Source organism: Pelodiscus sinensis, chromosome 10 (genome assembly GCF_049634645.1).
Source record: "Pelodiscus sinensis isolate JC-2024 chromosome 10, ASM4963464v1, whole genome shotgun sequence".
Lineage (NCBI taxonomy): Eukaryota > Metazoa > Chordata > Testudines > Trionychidae > Pelodiscus > Pelodiscus sinensis.
This window is the reverse complement of record NC_134720.1, coordinates 38,369,421-38,387,596: the sequence shown is the minus strand read 5'-3', so window position 1 is coordinate 38,387,596 and position 18,176 is coordinate 38,369,421. Positions and strand designations below refer to the sequence as shown.

At 44.0% G+C, this 18,176-nt stretch overlaps 1 protein-coding gene across 11 annotated transcripts in view; it reads left to right on the top strand.

Annotated features, from left to right (window-relative positions):
* The window catches only part of LRRC34 (leucine rich repeat containing 34), a 62,579-nt gene that overhangs the window by 30,905 nt on the left and 13,498 nt on the right, over window positions 1–18,176 (top strand). For all 11 annotated transcript variants that reach the window (XM_075937929.1, XM_075937923.1, XM_075937924.1 and 8 more), the window contains 5 exons: window positions 1,807–1,927; window positions 6,577–6,698; window positions 6,847–6,911; window positions 11,235–11,318; window positions 13,973–14,101. In XM_075937929.1, coding sequence (XP_075794044.1) covers window positions 1,807–1,927; window positions 6,577–6,698; window positions 6,847–6,911; window positions 11,235–11,318; window positions 13,973–14,101 — 521 coding nt within the window. The remainder of the gene's footprint in view (window positions 1–1,806; window positions 1,928–6,576; window positions 6,699–6,846; window positions 6,912–11,234; window positions 11,319–13,972; window positions 14,102–18,176) is intronic.

Sequence of the window (18,176 nt, the reverse complement as noted above, 5' to 3'; positions counted from 1 at the left end):
TGTGGATAGAACAAGAAGCAATGGACTTAAACTGCAGCAAGGGAGATTTAGGTTGGACATTAGGAGAAAGTTCCTAACTGTCAGGGTGGTTAAACACTAGAATAAATTGCGCAGGGAAGTTGTGGAATCTCCATCTCTGGAGTTATTTAAGAGTAGGTTAGATAAAAGTTGTGGAATCTCCATCTCTGGAGATATTTAAGAGTAGGTTAGATAAATGTCTATCAGGGATGGTTTAGACAGTACTTGGTCCTGCCACGAGGGTAGGGGACTCGATGACCTCTTGAGGTCCCTTCCAGTACTAGTATTGTAGGATTCTATGATTCTATCCACAATTTCTTATGCTTCACCTCTAGGCGTGGCACCTTGATGGTTCTCAGGCATAAAACTATAGTGCTCAGACCAGGTACAGGAGGTGCTCCTCCACAGCAGGGCCCCTGCAATAAGAAAGACATACAGTAACAAATGGTCTTGTTTTGTACATTGGGCTGCTTCCCATAACATACCACCGGAGGAAGCCCCTCTACCTGCAGTCCTTTAAGCAATCCCATCACCTTAAGCAATTCCACACATCTCAAAGAACTGCTTTTGCTGCACCAAGGTGAGTAACTTCCTTTCCCCCCACTCTCCCGCCTTCCTCTCCTCTGCTTTGGACCCAATTTTTTTCCACCAGGCTGGGCTCTGGATAGAGAAGGAACAGAGGGGAGGGTGGGCATGCATTTGCAGTGGTGCTGAGAGGCGCCCATGTGCCTTGCATGCTGCACATGCTCGGCCCCGTTGCACTAAGAAGAATCCACTCTGTGGCACTGACACCTGCTGTTGAGCACCCGTAGGGATGCCCATCTTGAAGAACTTCAGTTACCACCAAAAGTAAGTAACCTCCTCCTCTCACCATTCACTGCTTGTTTCTTGGGCTCAGAGGTGGTGCTCCATCTGCAGCTGTTCCATGAACTCTTCTAAGGACACGAATTTGGTTCTTGCTATATCCCTCAATAATTTGTCCTTCAATACATTTTTACATCCTCTGTTGCTGCAGTCCTTGAAGCTCTTCAAATGTTAGAGAATCATTGTGTTTGCAATGTGTAATATCTCTGAGCTTTATGGGCACCAAGGTTCAGAGATGGGAGCCAGTAAGAAATACTGTGGAGTTTTGTAGGATTTTTTTTAAAAGGGCACCAAAATGCATGACATTATGGGATAGAGAAAGTTGCATGATAGGAACTGGACCCCTTGCTCTCAATCACCCTGTCCATCTTATGCCTCCACCAGGCATATCCAGAATTTCTCAAAAGACACTGTGCTGGGTGAGAGTGAGTTGCACGATGCAATACTTGTGTACGTTGCACTGCTGTTTATTGTCACAAAGCACTCCTGGTGAATATCAAAGCACTGATGTAAGGAGCCAAAAATACTAATTCGCAGCTTGAAGTTGCCTGTAATGCATTTTTTTTCCATCTAGAAATGGCTGTGGTTGCAGTATTCCCCTCTGTTATGGCCTCATCACAGAGATGCATGTGTATGGATCCTCCCTATCTCATTATTGCAACACACTCTTACTTGGCATTAATACTAAAGATCACGCTAAACTTGTTTGTATGGAGAGTTAGTACACAGGAAATAGTGTAAATCTACAGTGCTCTAGTTTGCCATGTATTAACTATCCATATAGAAACTTATACTGCACACTAGAAATCCATAGTATGTTTTGACTCATTGCTGTCTCTCAATTTTGTAGGGGGCCCCAGATTCTTTATGATGGGCATATTATGAATGTATAAAACTGTCTTCTAAATTGTTTTTATTTTCAAGCTGTCATGTCAACACACCTAAGTCTCCATAAACAGTATTTGCAAGCCTGCCAAGTGTTGAGCCAGCCAGAAAACCCTTTCATTGAACACATGCTTGAAGAATCTGAGAAAGCAGATATAACGTAAGGAAATAATAAATAGCTTATTTTAAATAACAGCCTGACACTGCCTACAACTTCTAGGACATATGGTGGCAGCCACGTTTGTGTTACCATGTGCCCACCTCCACATGCAGCTCCTCCAGGCATGGTTACGCACAGTATATAGGCTGCATATCCATCATATAAACAAACGTCTTACTATGCCAGGCAAGATAAAGACCTCACTCACATGGTGGATCTTGCACGACAATGTATGCATAGAGGTCCCCTTCCAACGACTGCCAGCATCACTAACAATTACCATGGATGCTACTGGGCTGGGGAGCACACTTGGGCCACCAAGTAAGTAGTCTAAGCACAATGGGCCTGGAGGAAGCCAAACAGCATGTAAGCAGAGTCTGAATCAATGGGAAAGGAATCCTGGGTGTGGTTATTCTCACTCAGTTCTTTAGCCCTGCAAGGTATTCAGGTGTTATGTAAATACAGTTCATGCTGTAATTGGAAAGAAATCCTGGATGTGGTTATGTAAATATAGTTCAGGCAGGTTGCTATAGGCCTGATGGTTAATTGTCAGAATGTTATTTTGCCTATTGTAACCAATTTGGCTGTTGAGGAGTCACAGACCATGTTAACCCTAAATGTAGGAACTGTAAAATATGACCACCAATGCTTGCAGTAATTGGGAATGTAAAAAAGCAAACTGTGTTTAACTCAGTCAAAGGAGAGACATTGTCATTGTAAAGAATCTCAGGTGGACAAGGCTTTCTCTTCCAGACACTGTGAAGTCAATTGAGGGGAAGGGCAGAGCTATGAACCACCAGGCTACATTCTCCCCAAACGTGAGCTGTAAGACTGGTTGAACCTGTTTCTCCCCTCCCTCCGCCCTGTTCTAATGATAGAATTAAAACAGATTCCATAAGGAGTCTCTCTGCTATTTTAAAATGTTATTCCAGTGGATGCTGGAATCTTTTGGTTAGCCTGTGTTGTGGGCCAAAAGCTGAAATCACAGAGGGTATGTCTACACTACCCCGCTAGTTCGAACTAGCGGGGTAATGTAGGCATACCGCACTTGCAAATGAAGCCCGGGATTTGAATTTCCCAGGCTTCATTTGCATAAGCGGGGCGCCGCCATTTTTAAAACCCCGCTCGTTTGAACCCCGTGCAGCGCGGCTACACAGGGCATGAACTAGGTAGTTCGAACTAGGCTTCCTAGTTCGAACTACCGTTACTCCTCGTGGAATGAACTAGTTCGAACTAGGAGGGTAGTGTAGACATACCCTGAGAAACTGACAGAGAGCTGAAATCACTAGGTTTGGCCTAGAGCCAAATCCATCACAGGGCCAATGGGGTGGCTGGCACACAGCCAGTGGGAACAGCAGCAGGAGTGGCAGGTGGCTGACAGGAGTGAGCATCTGGCAGATGGCTGGTGGGAGCAGTGGCCAGCAGGATGGCTGGCAGGAGCGGCCAGCAGGTGGCTGGCAGGAGCGGCCAGCAGGTGGCTGGCAGGAATGGCTGGTAGTCAGCTAGTGGGAGCAGCTGGTAGGCGGCCAGCAAAGCGACGGCAGAGTGCAGATGACCAGCATCCTTGAGCGCCTCAGGATGGAAGATGAACTCTGCAGATAACCGCTGAACTCTGGTCTTCCCTGACCAATGGTAATCCTCGTAGCTCCCAACTGGCCCAGACAACTTGGTACCCATACCTCTTACAGATGAGCATAATGCTGCCTCATCATTTTTCACAATGCAACGGACAGATACCATCCCACCATACAGATGCTACATCTTCATGGGTGGATGCTAGCTGGTTGACTTCCATGGAGAGGGCATTCCTGGAACCAGTACAGCAGATCCCCATGAATTGCCACAGACCAGAAAAACATCCAAACAGAAATGGCACTTGTTCCCAGTTTGGTGCGTGGACCATAACTGCACTCTGGCAGATATGGAGGTCTCACAGATATTACACTACCTCTTAGACCTGCACCGCATGGGTCTATCCTTGAGCTCTATCAGGATACATCTTGCTGCCATCTCATCTCTCCATCCTCTTCTATAGGGTATTCTGCTTTTACTCACCCATCCATCAAACAATTCCTACCGGGCCTACACAATATGTTTCTGCCACTAAAAGACCCAACACCTGCATGGGACCTGAGTCTCATTCTCAGAACTCTTATGGGCAAGTCCTACGAGCCTTTAGCCACCTGCTTCCTATTACAGCTGTCAATGAAGGTTGTCTTCCTGGTCGCAATCATTTCTGCATGAAGAACAGGGTAGCTGGGAGCTCTCATGTCAAACTAGGCATGTTAAATTTAGTTTAGTCATCTAATCGACTAGTTTAAGGAATTTCCATCGACTAGTCGATTAGTTGATAAGCAGGGGAGCCGCAGTGAGATTAACTCCCCTGACAGGCTCTTAATACATTTAAAAGGCTAAAGCGTAGTTGAGGGAACCTGGTGCAAGCTGGGAATCAGCTGATTCCCGGCTCATGCCTGGTCCCCACTACTCCCTGCCTGCTCTGCCCCTCATGGAGATGGTGCTGGGGGGAACCAGCTTTTAAACCAGCTCTCCCCAGCACTGGCTCCTGCTCCCGCCCCCCCCCTCCCCCCGCTGCCTCTCTCTTATGGAGACAGCATGTGGGGGGGAAAGTGACTGGACTAGTTGACTATCCGATAAGCTTATGCTTATCAGAAAGTCAATCAGTCACTTACATCCTTATGTTGGACCCCCCCCCCCCATACACAATATTCCATAAGGATTAAGTGATCTTACGTATATATCCCAAGTTCCTCCCAAAGGTACTTAACCTCGTTCCACTGCAACGAACCAATATGCTTATCTGTTTTCTTCCCGAAACCCCTTAAGCACCACAGGGAAGCAGCACTTCATACCTTAGACGTGCGTAGGGCACTCACTTTCTACTTACAATGCACAAAAGCCTTCCACAGAACTCCACGGCTCTTAGTCTCCTATACAGAGAGATCACAAGGGTTACCCACATCAAAACAAAAACTATCCAAATGGGTCTCGGACTCTATACACTTAGCATATACCATATCTCAAAAGAAGCCCCCACCCAACATATAGGCTCACTCTATAAGAGCCATGGCAGCATCAATGGCACTCCTACAGGATGTACCAACTTCACACATCTGCAAGGATGCCACATGGGTTTCAGCACACACATTCACGCAGCATTGTGCCATTCAGGCTTTCGCTGACTCCGAAACCCGTTTCAGCTGAACAGTACTCTCAGTCACTGACTCACATCTTCCAAAGCTCCCACCACCAAATATGACTACTGCTTCATAATCACCTAAGGTAGAGCACCCACAAGGACATTCCTTGAAGAAGAAGTGAAGGTTACTCACCCTGTGCAGTATCTGGAGTTCTTGAAGATGATTGTCCCCCTGGGTGCTCCACCACCCATCCTTCCTCCCTTCTGCTTCAGACTAATTTACATCCAGATCAGAGAAGGAAATGAGATGGACGACTGCCCAGTCAGAGTAGCTGTTTCAAATGTCGCATCGGTGCCCCTTGTGTGCCACCTACCATGAGCACTGCTATCTAAAATCTCCAATTAGAGGCATAACAGCATTCAAGCACCTCAGGTGGAGCACCCACAGGGATGACCATTTTGAAGAACTCCAGTTACTGCACAGGATGAGTAACCTCCCATCTTGAAAAGTGTGTTGTGTGTGTGTATGTGGGGAGGGTGTTGATCATTGTAGAAGTGGAGATATGTCTGCATATTTTGTATTGTTGTTCTGGCAAGATCCAGTGCTGCTTTGAGTTGGTGTGTCCTGTTCTGTGGAGATCTTGCTTCTGATTATGAGCTTGGAGAAGTTGAGGGCCAGAAGTGGAGGTTCAGGAAAGATTTCTTTCAAGATGGGATCCCCTTCGAGTCTGCGTTGTGGTGGTTTGATGGCATCATGTTTGAGTTCCAGTGGCGTGCTGGGGGACAATAGATGTATGTGTGGTGCAGCACAGTTTTATATGTGTATTGAAGCAGGTTCTTTTGGGGTATTTGAGTGATCTGGTCCATAGCCTGAGTGCATCTGATGAAGTGAGTTCCAGACCATGAAAGTTTATGCCCAAATACATTTGTTAGTCTTTAAGATGTCACAATACTCCTAGCTGTTTTTTTCTCTGGTGGAGTATCCTTGTTTGGTGAAGGCAGTTTTAAGTGTGTTAAGACGTGTAACCAGGACTTTCTCCTTGTATCATATTCTGTGGCATCTGAGTGCCTGGCTATAGCTAACACATTTATTTGTGTGTTTGGGTTGGTCCTAAGAAAGATGGTATAGAGAAAATGGAAAGAGAGCTGGTTTCTTCTGTGCTTGATTATTGAGGGTAGAATGGAGTAAAACAAAGGAAAATGAAGGGGTAAAGAAAAAGGAGAGAATTAACCTTACAGAATAATCTCCTGAATCATTTTGCTGCTAAAATTCTAAGTGAGGCATTGTGGCAGTGTAGTGTATCAGGCTGCCAAAATGAACAATTATGAATTACAGCTAATTTAATTAGCATTGTTCTCTGTGGGGGAGCACCATTGCATCTCTGACCTGTTGTAATTGTATTAATTAATTTACATATAAAATTAATACTTTTGTATAGCATTACTTTCTCATGCCATCCTTATGTTTCAAAGTATTGCTATATTATAACAGATTGACAAAAGGGATCACATTAAAAATAGCTGGAAATAACCGTTTGGTGCCAGTACAAAAAGTTACAGATGAGGATTTTCGAACTCTGGCCTTCATCTTAAGCAATAACACATTTGTTACAGGTATGTTGTCTCATATTACTACATATCATTTTATAAATGGGAAATAAGAAATATTTTTGAGTCTTAGTTGTTCTTTCATGTAGGGATCCTATTAGTTATTAAGAAGTGTTGTTTAGTCTTATTCATTTCTGTATTCTTTGCCTTTCAGGGCTGGATCTTAGATATAACATATTAACAGATGTTGGAGCAGAACATGTTGCAAAATTCCTTCAGGTAGTTTCTGCCAAAATATTTGATTTTTACCCCAAGTTTTGGTTTCATTGGCCATGATAACATTTATGTGCAGTAAATTGGTGACAGTTTTTTCTGTTTTGAAAAAAAAAAACAGAAATCTTGGCTTTTCATACTAAATCCATTAATTTAGAATATCATATTTAATTCATAACATTTTGCTGTTGTTTCAATATACATGCTCTTTAAAGTACAGTCTGCAAAACAGGCATTCATGTGGCATTTTGGTAGTATATAGCACACAACAAAAATAATGGAAATGTATAAAAACATTATATATCTTAAGTATGTATGGAAACTTAAAAACATAGGCTTCTAGTATCATCCAGAAACAAATTATATATAGGAATTCCTGTAGTCTGCAAGTCCACAGCTATGGAGTCAGCTCATTGCTGCAGAATCATGCTTTGAGCCTAAACTTTCGTTGTTAAAAGAAAATTTATGTTTCTAGCTCTAAATAGTTGTATAGAAAATCTTGAAAATGTCACTGGTGTAATCAAATATAGTATTGCTTTCCTGAGTCTGGTGACAGCCGGAACAGTACCTCTGAGCATATGTTGCCCCAATCTTTTCCAGGAATTTTTTAACTGAAACCCAAGGATGATAATTTAAATACCAACACTATTAACTGTTTTATTGATTATAATTTTAGTAACATTTTAGCACTGTTATATGCTTATCTACCAGTTCCAAGCTAAAGCTTCTCCTCACTTGCCTATACCTCCAATTTGCCCCTTTCTTCATCATCTGTGATGAGGTTATTTGTTAAAGTATAAAACCTTTGGCATGTTGAAAACTGAATATGCAAATGCTGACAGTTTGAAGCTGGGCCATTGGTTAATAAGGTTGTTTGTTAGTTTTTTATTAAACATTGCTGTGTTCATTTTTGTATTACAATTTTTAAAGGTTGTTATTCAATACATTAATTATGGGGGAAACTCTTTCTGAATAAAATGTCATTTAAAATCATGCAAAAGCGGCGACACAAATCTGATATTAGGAATGGCAACGTACAAAAACCTGTAGGGGAACACTTCAATCTTCCTGGACACACAATTGCAGATCTCAACGTAGCCATCCTGCAGCAAAAAAACTTCAGGACCAGACTTCAAAGAGAAACTGCTGAGCTACAGTTCATCTTCAAGTTTGACACCATCAACTCAGGATTAAACAAAGACTGTGAATGGCTTGCTAACTACAAAAGCAGCTTCTGCTCTCTTGGAATTCACACCTCCAGATAAGCTACTAGAAGTGGGCCTCATCCTCCTTGATTGGATCCACCTCGTCATCTCCAGCCTGATTCTGGCCTGCATATTTTATACCTGCCTCTGGAAATTTCCACTACATGCATCTGACGAAGTGGGTCTTTGCCCATGAAAGCTTATGCTCCTACACTTCAGTTAGGGTATGTCTACACTACAAAGTTAATTTGAACTAACGGACGTTAGTTTAAATTAACTTTGATAGGCGCTACACTAGCGCTCCGCTAGTTCGAACTTAATTCGAACTAGCGGAGCACTTAGTTCGAACTAGGTAAACCTCATTGTATGAGGACTAAGCCTAGTTCGAACTTACTAGTTCGAATTAAGGGGTGTGTAGCCCCTTAATTCAAACTAGTGGGAGGCTTGCCCTCCCCAGCTTTCCCTGGTGGCCACTCTGGCCAACACCAGGGAAACTCTATTGCCCCCCCTCCCGGCCCCGGAGCCCTTAAAGCACCCAGCTAGCAGACCCTGCACCTGGCACGGCTCAAGCCAGCCACCCGATACCCCCCAGCCCTCTCCCTCTTCCCGGGACCAGGCTGGCGGCTCCCGGGAGCTTGCCCGGGACCGCAAGAGGCGGGCGCCCGCCTGGTCTAGTGTGGACCTCGTGGACCTTGTCCACGACCTCCGCACTAGGCACAGGAAAGTGGCCGTCTAGGGCAGGAGAGCTGCCAGCCTGGCCACCCAGGAGCAGGTGTGCATGAAAATCAAGGTGGTCCACTGAGACCCCCGACCCTGAGCCCTGAGCTTACAATGGCCATACTGGGTCAGACCAAAGGTCCATCTAGCCCAGTAGCCTGTCTGCCGACAGTGGCCAACCCTAGGGACCCTGGAGGGGATGGACCGAAGACAGTGACCAAGCCATTTGTCTCGTGCCATCCCTCTCCAGCCTTCCACAAACTTTGGGCAGGGACACCACTCCTACCCCCTGGCTAATAGCACTCCATGGACCCAACCTCCATGACTTGATCTCACTTCTCTTTAAACTCTGTTCTAGTTCTAGCCTTCACAGCCTCCTGCAGCAAGGAGTTCCACAGGCTGACTCTTTGCTTTGTGAAGAAGAACTTTCTGTTACTAGTTTGAAGCCTGCTACCCATTCCTTTCCTTGGGTGTCCTCTAGTCCTTCTATTATGGGAACTAATGAAGAACTTTTCTTGATGTACCCTCTCCACACCACTCATGCTTTTATAGACCTCTATCCTATCCCCCCTCAGTCTCCTCTTTTCTAAACTGAAAAGTCCCACTCTCTTTAGCCTCTCTTCATATGGGACCTCTTCCAAACCCCTGATCATTTTAGTTGCCCTCCCCTCTCCCACCCTCTCTCTTCCCCTCTCCCACCTCCTTTTCCCAGTCTCCCCGAGTTTTGTTCAATAAAGAGAGATTCTATTTTTGACCACACGTTTTCTTTATTTTGTACATCAGGAAGGGGGGCTAGGGAAGGGAAAGTGGAAGGAGGTGAGGGGGGAATGGGGTACGAGCCCCCGATGGGGAGGACTGGGCTGGCTCTGCGGGCTTCTGGGGGTGGAAGCTCTCCTGCAGCCCCCCAATTGCTGCCTCTGCCCAGATGGCAGCCTGCAGCAAGTGCAGCCGGTCTGATGGCCGAGTGCTGTGATGTGCCCAGTGTGGCACCCCTGATAACTGTCTGTCCAGGTAGGGATCGGGTCCCTTTAAGCACAGCCCTCGGATAGCCTGAGGCAGCAGCTCCACGCTCTAAGTCCTCATCTGATGCCCTGCCGGCACTGCTTCCGGCCATCCTTAACCCCGGTTCAGGGTCCACTTAATGTGGACATGCTAGTTCGAATTAGCAAAACGCTAATTTGAACTACAGGCAGTCCCCGACTTACATGGATCCGACTTACGTCGGATCCCTAGATACGAACGGGGTGAGGCAACTCCCGCACATGTGCAGCAGCATTCCCGGGCTCGCTCACCTGGGTCCTAGGATCCTCCTCCTCCTCGGGCCGGCTCCGACTGGGGTCCCGCAGAGCTGCCGGGCAGAGGAAAAGTGCCTCCCCCTGCCAGCAACAGGCTGTCCCCTCCCCTGAGCAACAGGCTGCTGAAGAGACAAAAGCAGCCTCTCTGCCCCTCCTCCCCTCTATACATGCCGGGCTCCCGGAGCGCAGCAGCGTCCCCGGGGCTCGCTCACCTGGGTCCTAGAATCCACCTCCTCCTCCTCTTCGGCGGGCTCCAACTGGCCTCTGCCTGCAGCAGCTGGCCACAGGGACAGGGATCCCGCAGAGCTGCCGGGCAGAGGAAAAGTGCCTCCCCACGCCCGCTGCCCCCCCCCCCCCCCGCGGCCTCGCATCCTGCACGCCTCCCCCTTCCCCCCCCTGCCAGCAACAGGCTGCCCCCTCCCCTGAGCAACAGGCTGCTGAACAGCAGACAAAAGCAGCCTCTCCGCCCCTCCTCCCCCTATACATGCTGGGCTCCCTGGGCAAACAAAGACTCCACCAAAACAAACAAAGTGCTGGCCTCATTGTGTTAGCAAAAAAAGGACCCTCCTCCTAGAACCCTGGGTGGTGTGTGGAAATAAAGCTATTAGCTCAAAGCATGGTGCAGAGCTGTTTGGTATTTGATGAGTTACTCCTTTAGTCCTGAGTTTGTCACAGGGACAGAAATAGATGTGAAATCTTCTGAACAGGGGAACAGACAGCAAAACAAACATTAGAGGGGAGTTAACCTTTCCCTATGCTATCCAAAATTAAAAAAAATGTTTGGCTAGAGTTTCCCCTACAATATCTACCAGTTCCGACTTACATACAAATTCAACTTAAGAACAAACCTACAGTCCCTATCTTGTACGTAACCCGGGGACTGCCTGTAGTTTTTTAGTCTGGAACCGTTAGTTCGAATTAGCGCTGTATTGTAGACATACCCTTAGTCTATAAGATGCCACAGGACTCCTCGCCGCTTTTGCAGATTCAGACTAACATGGCTACCCCTCTGATATTTAAAATCATGTGAGGCATTAGCTCTTTAAAATGAGAAAATGCTCTTTAAAATTTATTTTTAAGTTTGGTGTTGGTTTCTTGTTTGTGTGCACTAGGAAAACTCAACCGTGTGCTATCTGAATCTGATGTTTAATGATATTGGCACTATTGGAGCAGAATTAATAGCTAAAGCACTGCATGTAAGTATTCATTGATATACTCTAGTAATTTTTACAATTACATCTTATTTGATATACCTTCAGATGGGCAATAACAACTCTGTCATCTGTATTAAAAAAAAAAACTTAAAAAACAACAAATAGTCTGGTAGCACTTTAAAGACTAACAAAATATATAGATGGTATTATGAGCTTTCATGGGCACAGCCCATTTCTTCAGATGACCGCTAGTGGATGGATTTTTGCTCCATAGGGCTGAATACAGTGCCTTGCATGTTCAAAAGCTTCAGAGGGGGTTAGTTTGTTTCCTGTTACAGACTAACTCGGCTACCTCTCTAAAACATCAATAATAAAGTTAGTCTGAAATACCCCTTCTCTTTCCTTATGTCAGGTATTTGTGGTAACAAAGATTGCTTGTCATCTTGAGACATTCTGTTTCTCTACTATTTTTAGATCATTTTTCAGAAGAACACTGTCCTCTGAAGCCATTGATATTTATTGATCTTTTACTATAAAATAGATGGATATCTCTTTGTGAAAATTATGAAACTGAAAAATAAAACAATGTCACATATTTTATCAAAATTTAATGGAAAAATATTTCACACAATCTCATAAATATCCAAGGAACTTTTTTTAATTTTTTCCATTATGTTCTGAAACTTCCTATGATATGCCTATATTTCTCTGGTTTTGTTTTTATTTTAAAATTTAATTTTCCTTTTTTATGGAGACATTATTTGCCTTGACATCAGTGTGTCTAGGACAGTGATTTTAAAATTTTTTTCTCCTGAGCCAGTAGAAGAAAATTGATGCCTGCAACACAACAGAATTTTATCTTTTGACTAGGGATGTAAAATTTCGATTAGCTAATCGAATAGTCAATGCGATATGCATTGATTATTCGATTAGGGCACCTCCACCTTTGAAATGTAGCAACAGCTCCAGGGCTGTTGCTATATTTCAAAGGAAAAAGCGCTGTGGGAAGCATGGGGCCAGCGGGGGAATCAAGCGGTCCCCAGCTGGTCCCATGCTCCCTGCTGTGTTTCAAAGTGGCAGCACCAATTGGAGCCCGGAGTCAGCTGGGGACTCTTGAGTCCCCAGCTGACCCCAGGTTCCATGTGGGCTGCTGCTTTGAAATGCCACAGGAAGCCCAACGTCAGGCTCCATGTAGTGTTTCAAAGTGGCAACGCCGTATGGAGTTTGGAGTCAGTGAGGGGTCTGCAGCTGACCTCAGGTCCCATGCAGCGTTGCCACTGTGCAATTTCAAATCAGCAGCGCCACGTGGAGCCCAGGATCTGGCCCCAGGCTCTATGCAGCACTGCCGCTTTGAAGTACTCTCTCCTCTTCCCTACTTCCTTGCTGCCTCTTTCTGATAGACGTCTCTCAGTGGCAGCAGTGTGAGGCAGGGGAGGCTGCTCCAGCAGCTGCCCCTATCCACAGAGGGACCCAGTGGGGAGCTAGGACTCCTCCACGGACAGGAGCTGCTGTGTTGCAAAGCAGCCCCTGTCCGGGGGAGGTCCCAACTCCCCTCTGGGGCCCTCTGTGAACAGGAGGTTCTGCTACGAAGCAGCCCCTGTCCACGGCCAGCCCCTGACGCCACGAACAGAGGCTATTCTGGCAGCAGCCTCTGTTCACAGTGGCCTGGGCTGGCTACGAACAGAGGCTGCTCCGCAGCAGCCCCTGTCTGCAGGGGAGCTGACACCCCCCGTGAACAGTGGTTGCTGAACCTGGCGCAAGCTACGACCGAACAACCCCGACTCAGTCCAGGCTTGTGCTGGGTCCAGGAGTCACCCCTGCTGTGGCTCTGCAGTTTGTATGTAATAGGAGCCAGGCTGCCTGCATGCACAGCTTTTACTACATTTAAACTGCAGAGTCACAGCGGAGGTAGTGCCTTCTTTTATTGACTAATTGTGTAGTTGATAAAGTTTGTATCAACTACACGATTACCCAGTTACCTGCCTCTTAACATCCTTAATCCTATAAATGCAAAGATGTGCATACCAGTTTAATTGCACAAGTAATTCCACTGAAGTCAGTGTGTAACTTTGATGCAAACTGCTTACAAATAGAGTTAAATCCATTCACCATTATATTTTATTATAATGTCTGTCCTTTCACATATTTAGCTAATAGTTTTATTTTTTTAATGCGGAAAACTAGAAGGTTGCAGGTCTTTTGTCTGCCTTTTTCACATGAGTAATCAAGGTCTACTGACTTTTTTGCATTAGAAATTCAGCTGTTACTTAATTGCTGAATATTAACTATTATTATTAATAGTTCAATATTAACTATTAATATGTGACAGACATAATAAAATATCATGGTGAATGGATTTAACTCTATTTTAAGCATTTTGCATCTAAACTGTCAATTTAGACACACATATCAAGTCTGGTATTATTTAATAAACATGAAAATTGAGAGGTTATAATGGAAGCACAGATAGCCATAAATAATTCAGTGTCCTCCCACCCTTGCAAAACTTTATGCTCTTGGGTAGACTTTACTTAGGCAACTAGTCCTAGTGAAAAGATAGGCATCTATTTAGTTACTATTAACAGTTGGCTATGATCCTTACAGAAGATGACATTTTGTCTTTATGCCACAACTAAAATATCTATAGTAAAATGCTTAGATCATTTCAGGGAAATCCTTTTAATTTTTTTGCCTAGAGGAATGAAACACTTTTACACCTGAGAATGACTGGCAACAAAATTGAAAACAAAGGTGGGATGTACTTTGCTTCAATGCTGCAAATTAATTCAACCTTAGAAAAGTTAGATCTTGGAGACTGTGATCTGGTGAGTGAAGTAAAATTATCAACTTGAATTGCAAACTAAAAATCTTTCAAGTATATTATAAACATCCTGTGCTTAAATTAGTGGAGATGTCATCTTTTGCCACTTTTTTATATACTGTGATATCTTCAACTATCATAAAATATCTTGTTGCAACTAGTGAGATGCACTTGGCCTGGTTGAAAATTCAACAAAACAAATTGAGAGTTATTCTCATTTCACCTTTTGGCCAAGACAAGTCTGATTCCCTTAACTAATACAGATGTCTATATGCCCTTCTATTCCTCCTAGGCTGATTCCTCACTTGATCTCTCAACACAAAGTCCTGCTTCTTTACCACAACCAGAGAGTCCATCACCTGTATGTGTGGCTCTATCTTAGTTTCCAGGTTTGGAGGCAAAATTCTCTGATAAGCTAAAAGAGGTGCGGCTACAAGATACTTACCTACAAAACTCAATATACTTACCTACAAAATGGAAACGATTCGAAGTTGTTGTTCAATCTAAACACATAGGCTGTGTCTAGACTGGCAAGTTTTTCCGCAAAAGCAGGTGCTTTTGCGGAAAAACTTGCCAGCTGTCTACACTGGCCGCTTGAATTTCCGCAAGAACACTGACTTCCTACTGTCTGAAATCAGTGCTTCTTGCGGAAATACTATGCTGCTCCCATTTGGGCAAAAGTCCTTTTGCGCAAAAGCGCCAGTGTAGACAGCTCAGATTTGTTTTGCGCAAAAAAGCCCCGATCGCGAAAATGGCAATCGGGGCTTTTTTGCGCAAAAGCGCGTCTAGATTGGCACGAATGCTTTTCCGCAAAAAGTGCTTTTGCGGAAAAGCGTCCGTGCCAATCTAGACGCTCTTTTCTGCAAATGCTTTTAATGGAAAACTTTTCCATTAAAAGCATTTGCGGAAAATCATGCAAATCTAGACGTAGCCATAGGCTCAATCTCACCTTTCCTCCCTCTGATTTTACACTACATTATAGACCTCAAGAGGTCAAAACTCTCACTCAGCTCCATTAAGGTACATCCTGCAGTGAAAATGACTTAAAATGTGAAAATGCCTTCAAAAATTAAAGATACTACAAGCAAGCATAGTGGGAGGGTATAATCACTACAGATAAGTGTACTTCTGTGCTTGAGTAAATTAGTTTAAGGGAGTATCTCCTGCTTCATTATATGTGATTATAAAAACAGGATCATAATTGACTTGTAAAAAGACATTGTCTCTTTGACAGTTCAGTGTGTTACAGAAGTCTGACTGATAGGAATAAAAGATCAGAATTGGCATCTATCACTAGTTTGACTTCACTGTTTGACACACTTCATAATTTTCACATGGAAGATAATGCATCTCCACTTAATATGAATATAATTAATAGAAGTGTTAGTTTTAGTGAGTTCTCATCCATCCTGCCCCTCTCCCTTGGCCTGGGGAGCCATGTGTTCCCCACTCCTAACCCAGATTGTAGCCTGAGGAACTCTGCAGTCCAGAATCATAATCCTTAGTTTAAGGAGACTTACCTGCCATAAACTTAGCATGGAGAAACTACCTTCCACAAGCCTAACAGTCACTGAAACGCTACCTGTCCCAACCCTACCACTAGCCTAGGGAGCCCTGCACACCATGATCCTCACCTTAAGCCTAGCAGCACTACCCTTCAGAAGCTTAATCCAGAGAGGCTGATACAGCTCAATTCCAACCTTATTTTAGGGACCTCCTTACGCATCCTGTTCTTGTCCTAGGGGGTATACCTTCTACAACAGCTACCTTAATTCCAGCCATGGAGCCCTACCCTCTACAACCCTAATCTTAGCCTGGAAAAGCCTGCTCACTTAAACAGTAATCCTGGACCAAGCAGCCCAGTCCTAATGCTAGCCTAGGGATGTGAGGGAGATTCTCAAATATGAGCCATTCTTTTTAGGTGACAAATATAAAGAACTGTCCCAGATTGAGGTTTCATTACTGGAGGTTTTGGAACAAATTGATAAACTAAACAGTAATAAGTCACCAGGACGAGATGGCATTCACCCAAGAGTTCTGAAAGAACTCAAATGTGAAACTGCAGAACTAGATTTATAACTTATCCTTCAAATAATTTTCTGTAACAAATGACTGGGATAGCTAATATGATGCCATTTCTTTAAAGGGCTCTGAAAGTGATCAAGTTAATTACAAGCTGGTAAATCTAATTTAAATACCAGGAAAATTGGTTGAAACTATAGTAAAGAACAGATTTGTCAGACACATAGATAAACATAATTTGTTGGGGGAAAATCAACATGTTTTTTGTAAAGGGAAATTATGCCTCACGAATCTATTAGAATTCTTTGAGACAGTCAACAAGCATGTAGACAAGGGAGATCCAGTGAATATAGCATTGATTTCTAGAAAGCCTTTGACAAGGCCCCTCACCAAATGTCCTTAAGCAAATAAGCTATCTTGGGATAAGAGGGAAGGTCCTCTCATAGATTGATAACTGGTTGAAAGATAGGAAACAAAGGTTAGGAATAAATGGTCAATTTTCAGAATGGAGAGAGATAACTAGTGGTGTACTCCAGGGTCCATACTGAGATCAATCCTGTTCAACGTATTTATAAATAGTCTGGAGAAAGGGGTAACCAGTGAAGTGGCAAAATTTGCAGATGACACAAAACTGCTCAAGATAGTTAAGTCCAAAGCAGACTGTGAAGAGCTTCAAAATGATCTCACAAAATTGGGTGACTGGGCAACAAAATAGCAGATGAAATTCAGTGTTGATAAATGCAGAGTAATGCACATTGAAAAACATATTTCCAGTTATACAACATAAAATGATGGGGACTAAATTAGCTGTTACCCCTCAAGAGAGAGATCTTGGAGTCATTGTGGACAGTTCTCTGAAAACATCCACTCAATGTGCAGCAGACAAAAAAGCAAACAAACTGATGGGACTCATTAAGAAATGTATAGAGAGTAAGACAGAGAATATATTATTGCCTCTACATAAATCCATGGTATACCTTCATCTCGAATACTGTATGTAGATGTCATCATCTCATCTCAGAAAAGGTGTCTTGGCATTGGAGAAGGTTCAGAAAAGGGCAACTAAAATGGAACAGCTGCCATATGAGGAGAGATTAATAAAACTGACTTTTCAGCTTAGAAAAGAGGTGACTAATGAGGATATGATAAAGGTTTATAAAGTCATGACTGGTGTGGAGAAAGTGAATAGAGAACAGGTATTTACTCCTTCCAATAATACAAGAAATAGGGGTAACCAAATTAAATTAACAGGCAGCAGATTTAAAACAAATAAAAGGAAGTATTTCTCCATACAACATACAGTCAGTTTGTCAGGTATCAGAGGGGTACTCCCCTCTGTCAGTTTGTGGAACTCCTTGCCAGAAGATGTGAAGTCTAAGACTGTAACAGGGTTTTAAAAAGAGCTAGATAAATTCATGGAGGATAGGATAGGTCTATCAATGGCTAGTAGCCAGGATGGGTGGGAACAGTGTCCCTAGCCTCTGTCAGATGCTGGGAAAGGGTGGCAGGAGATGGATCATTTGATGATTCCCTGTTCTAGTCATTCTCTCTGGGGCACCTGGCATTTACTGTCCAAAAACAGAATACTGTGCTAAATGGATATTTGGCCATTCTAATGTTCTAGGAAGCCCTACCCAGCCCTATCCTCAACCTATACCATGGGACCAGAACCCTATTACCCAGAACCCTATTCCTAGCCTCAGGAGTCCAACCCTTTTAACCACTAAACTTAGCTGGGCACCCTACACTCTACGATCCTAACCATAGCGCAGTGAGGGCTACAGACTTGCAAGTTAACCTTTGTTCTACATCTCTAGTACTAGCCCATTTTAGACATCACACTTGAACACTAACTCTAGCTCTGAGAAGCCCACCCTCCACAGTCATAGCTCTGAAGATTTATCCACCTGAACCCTAACCTGGAGATCCTTACCCAACTGAACCTAAGCTGTACCTCACTGAGCCTTACACCTGAACTGTAACCCTCCACAACCCTAATCTTATCTCAATGAGTCCTCCCTTCCACTACCCACCTCCTAGCTCAATGAGGCCCACCT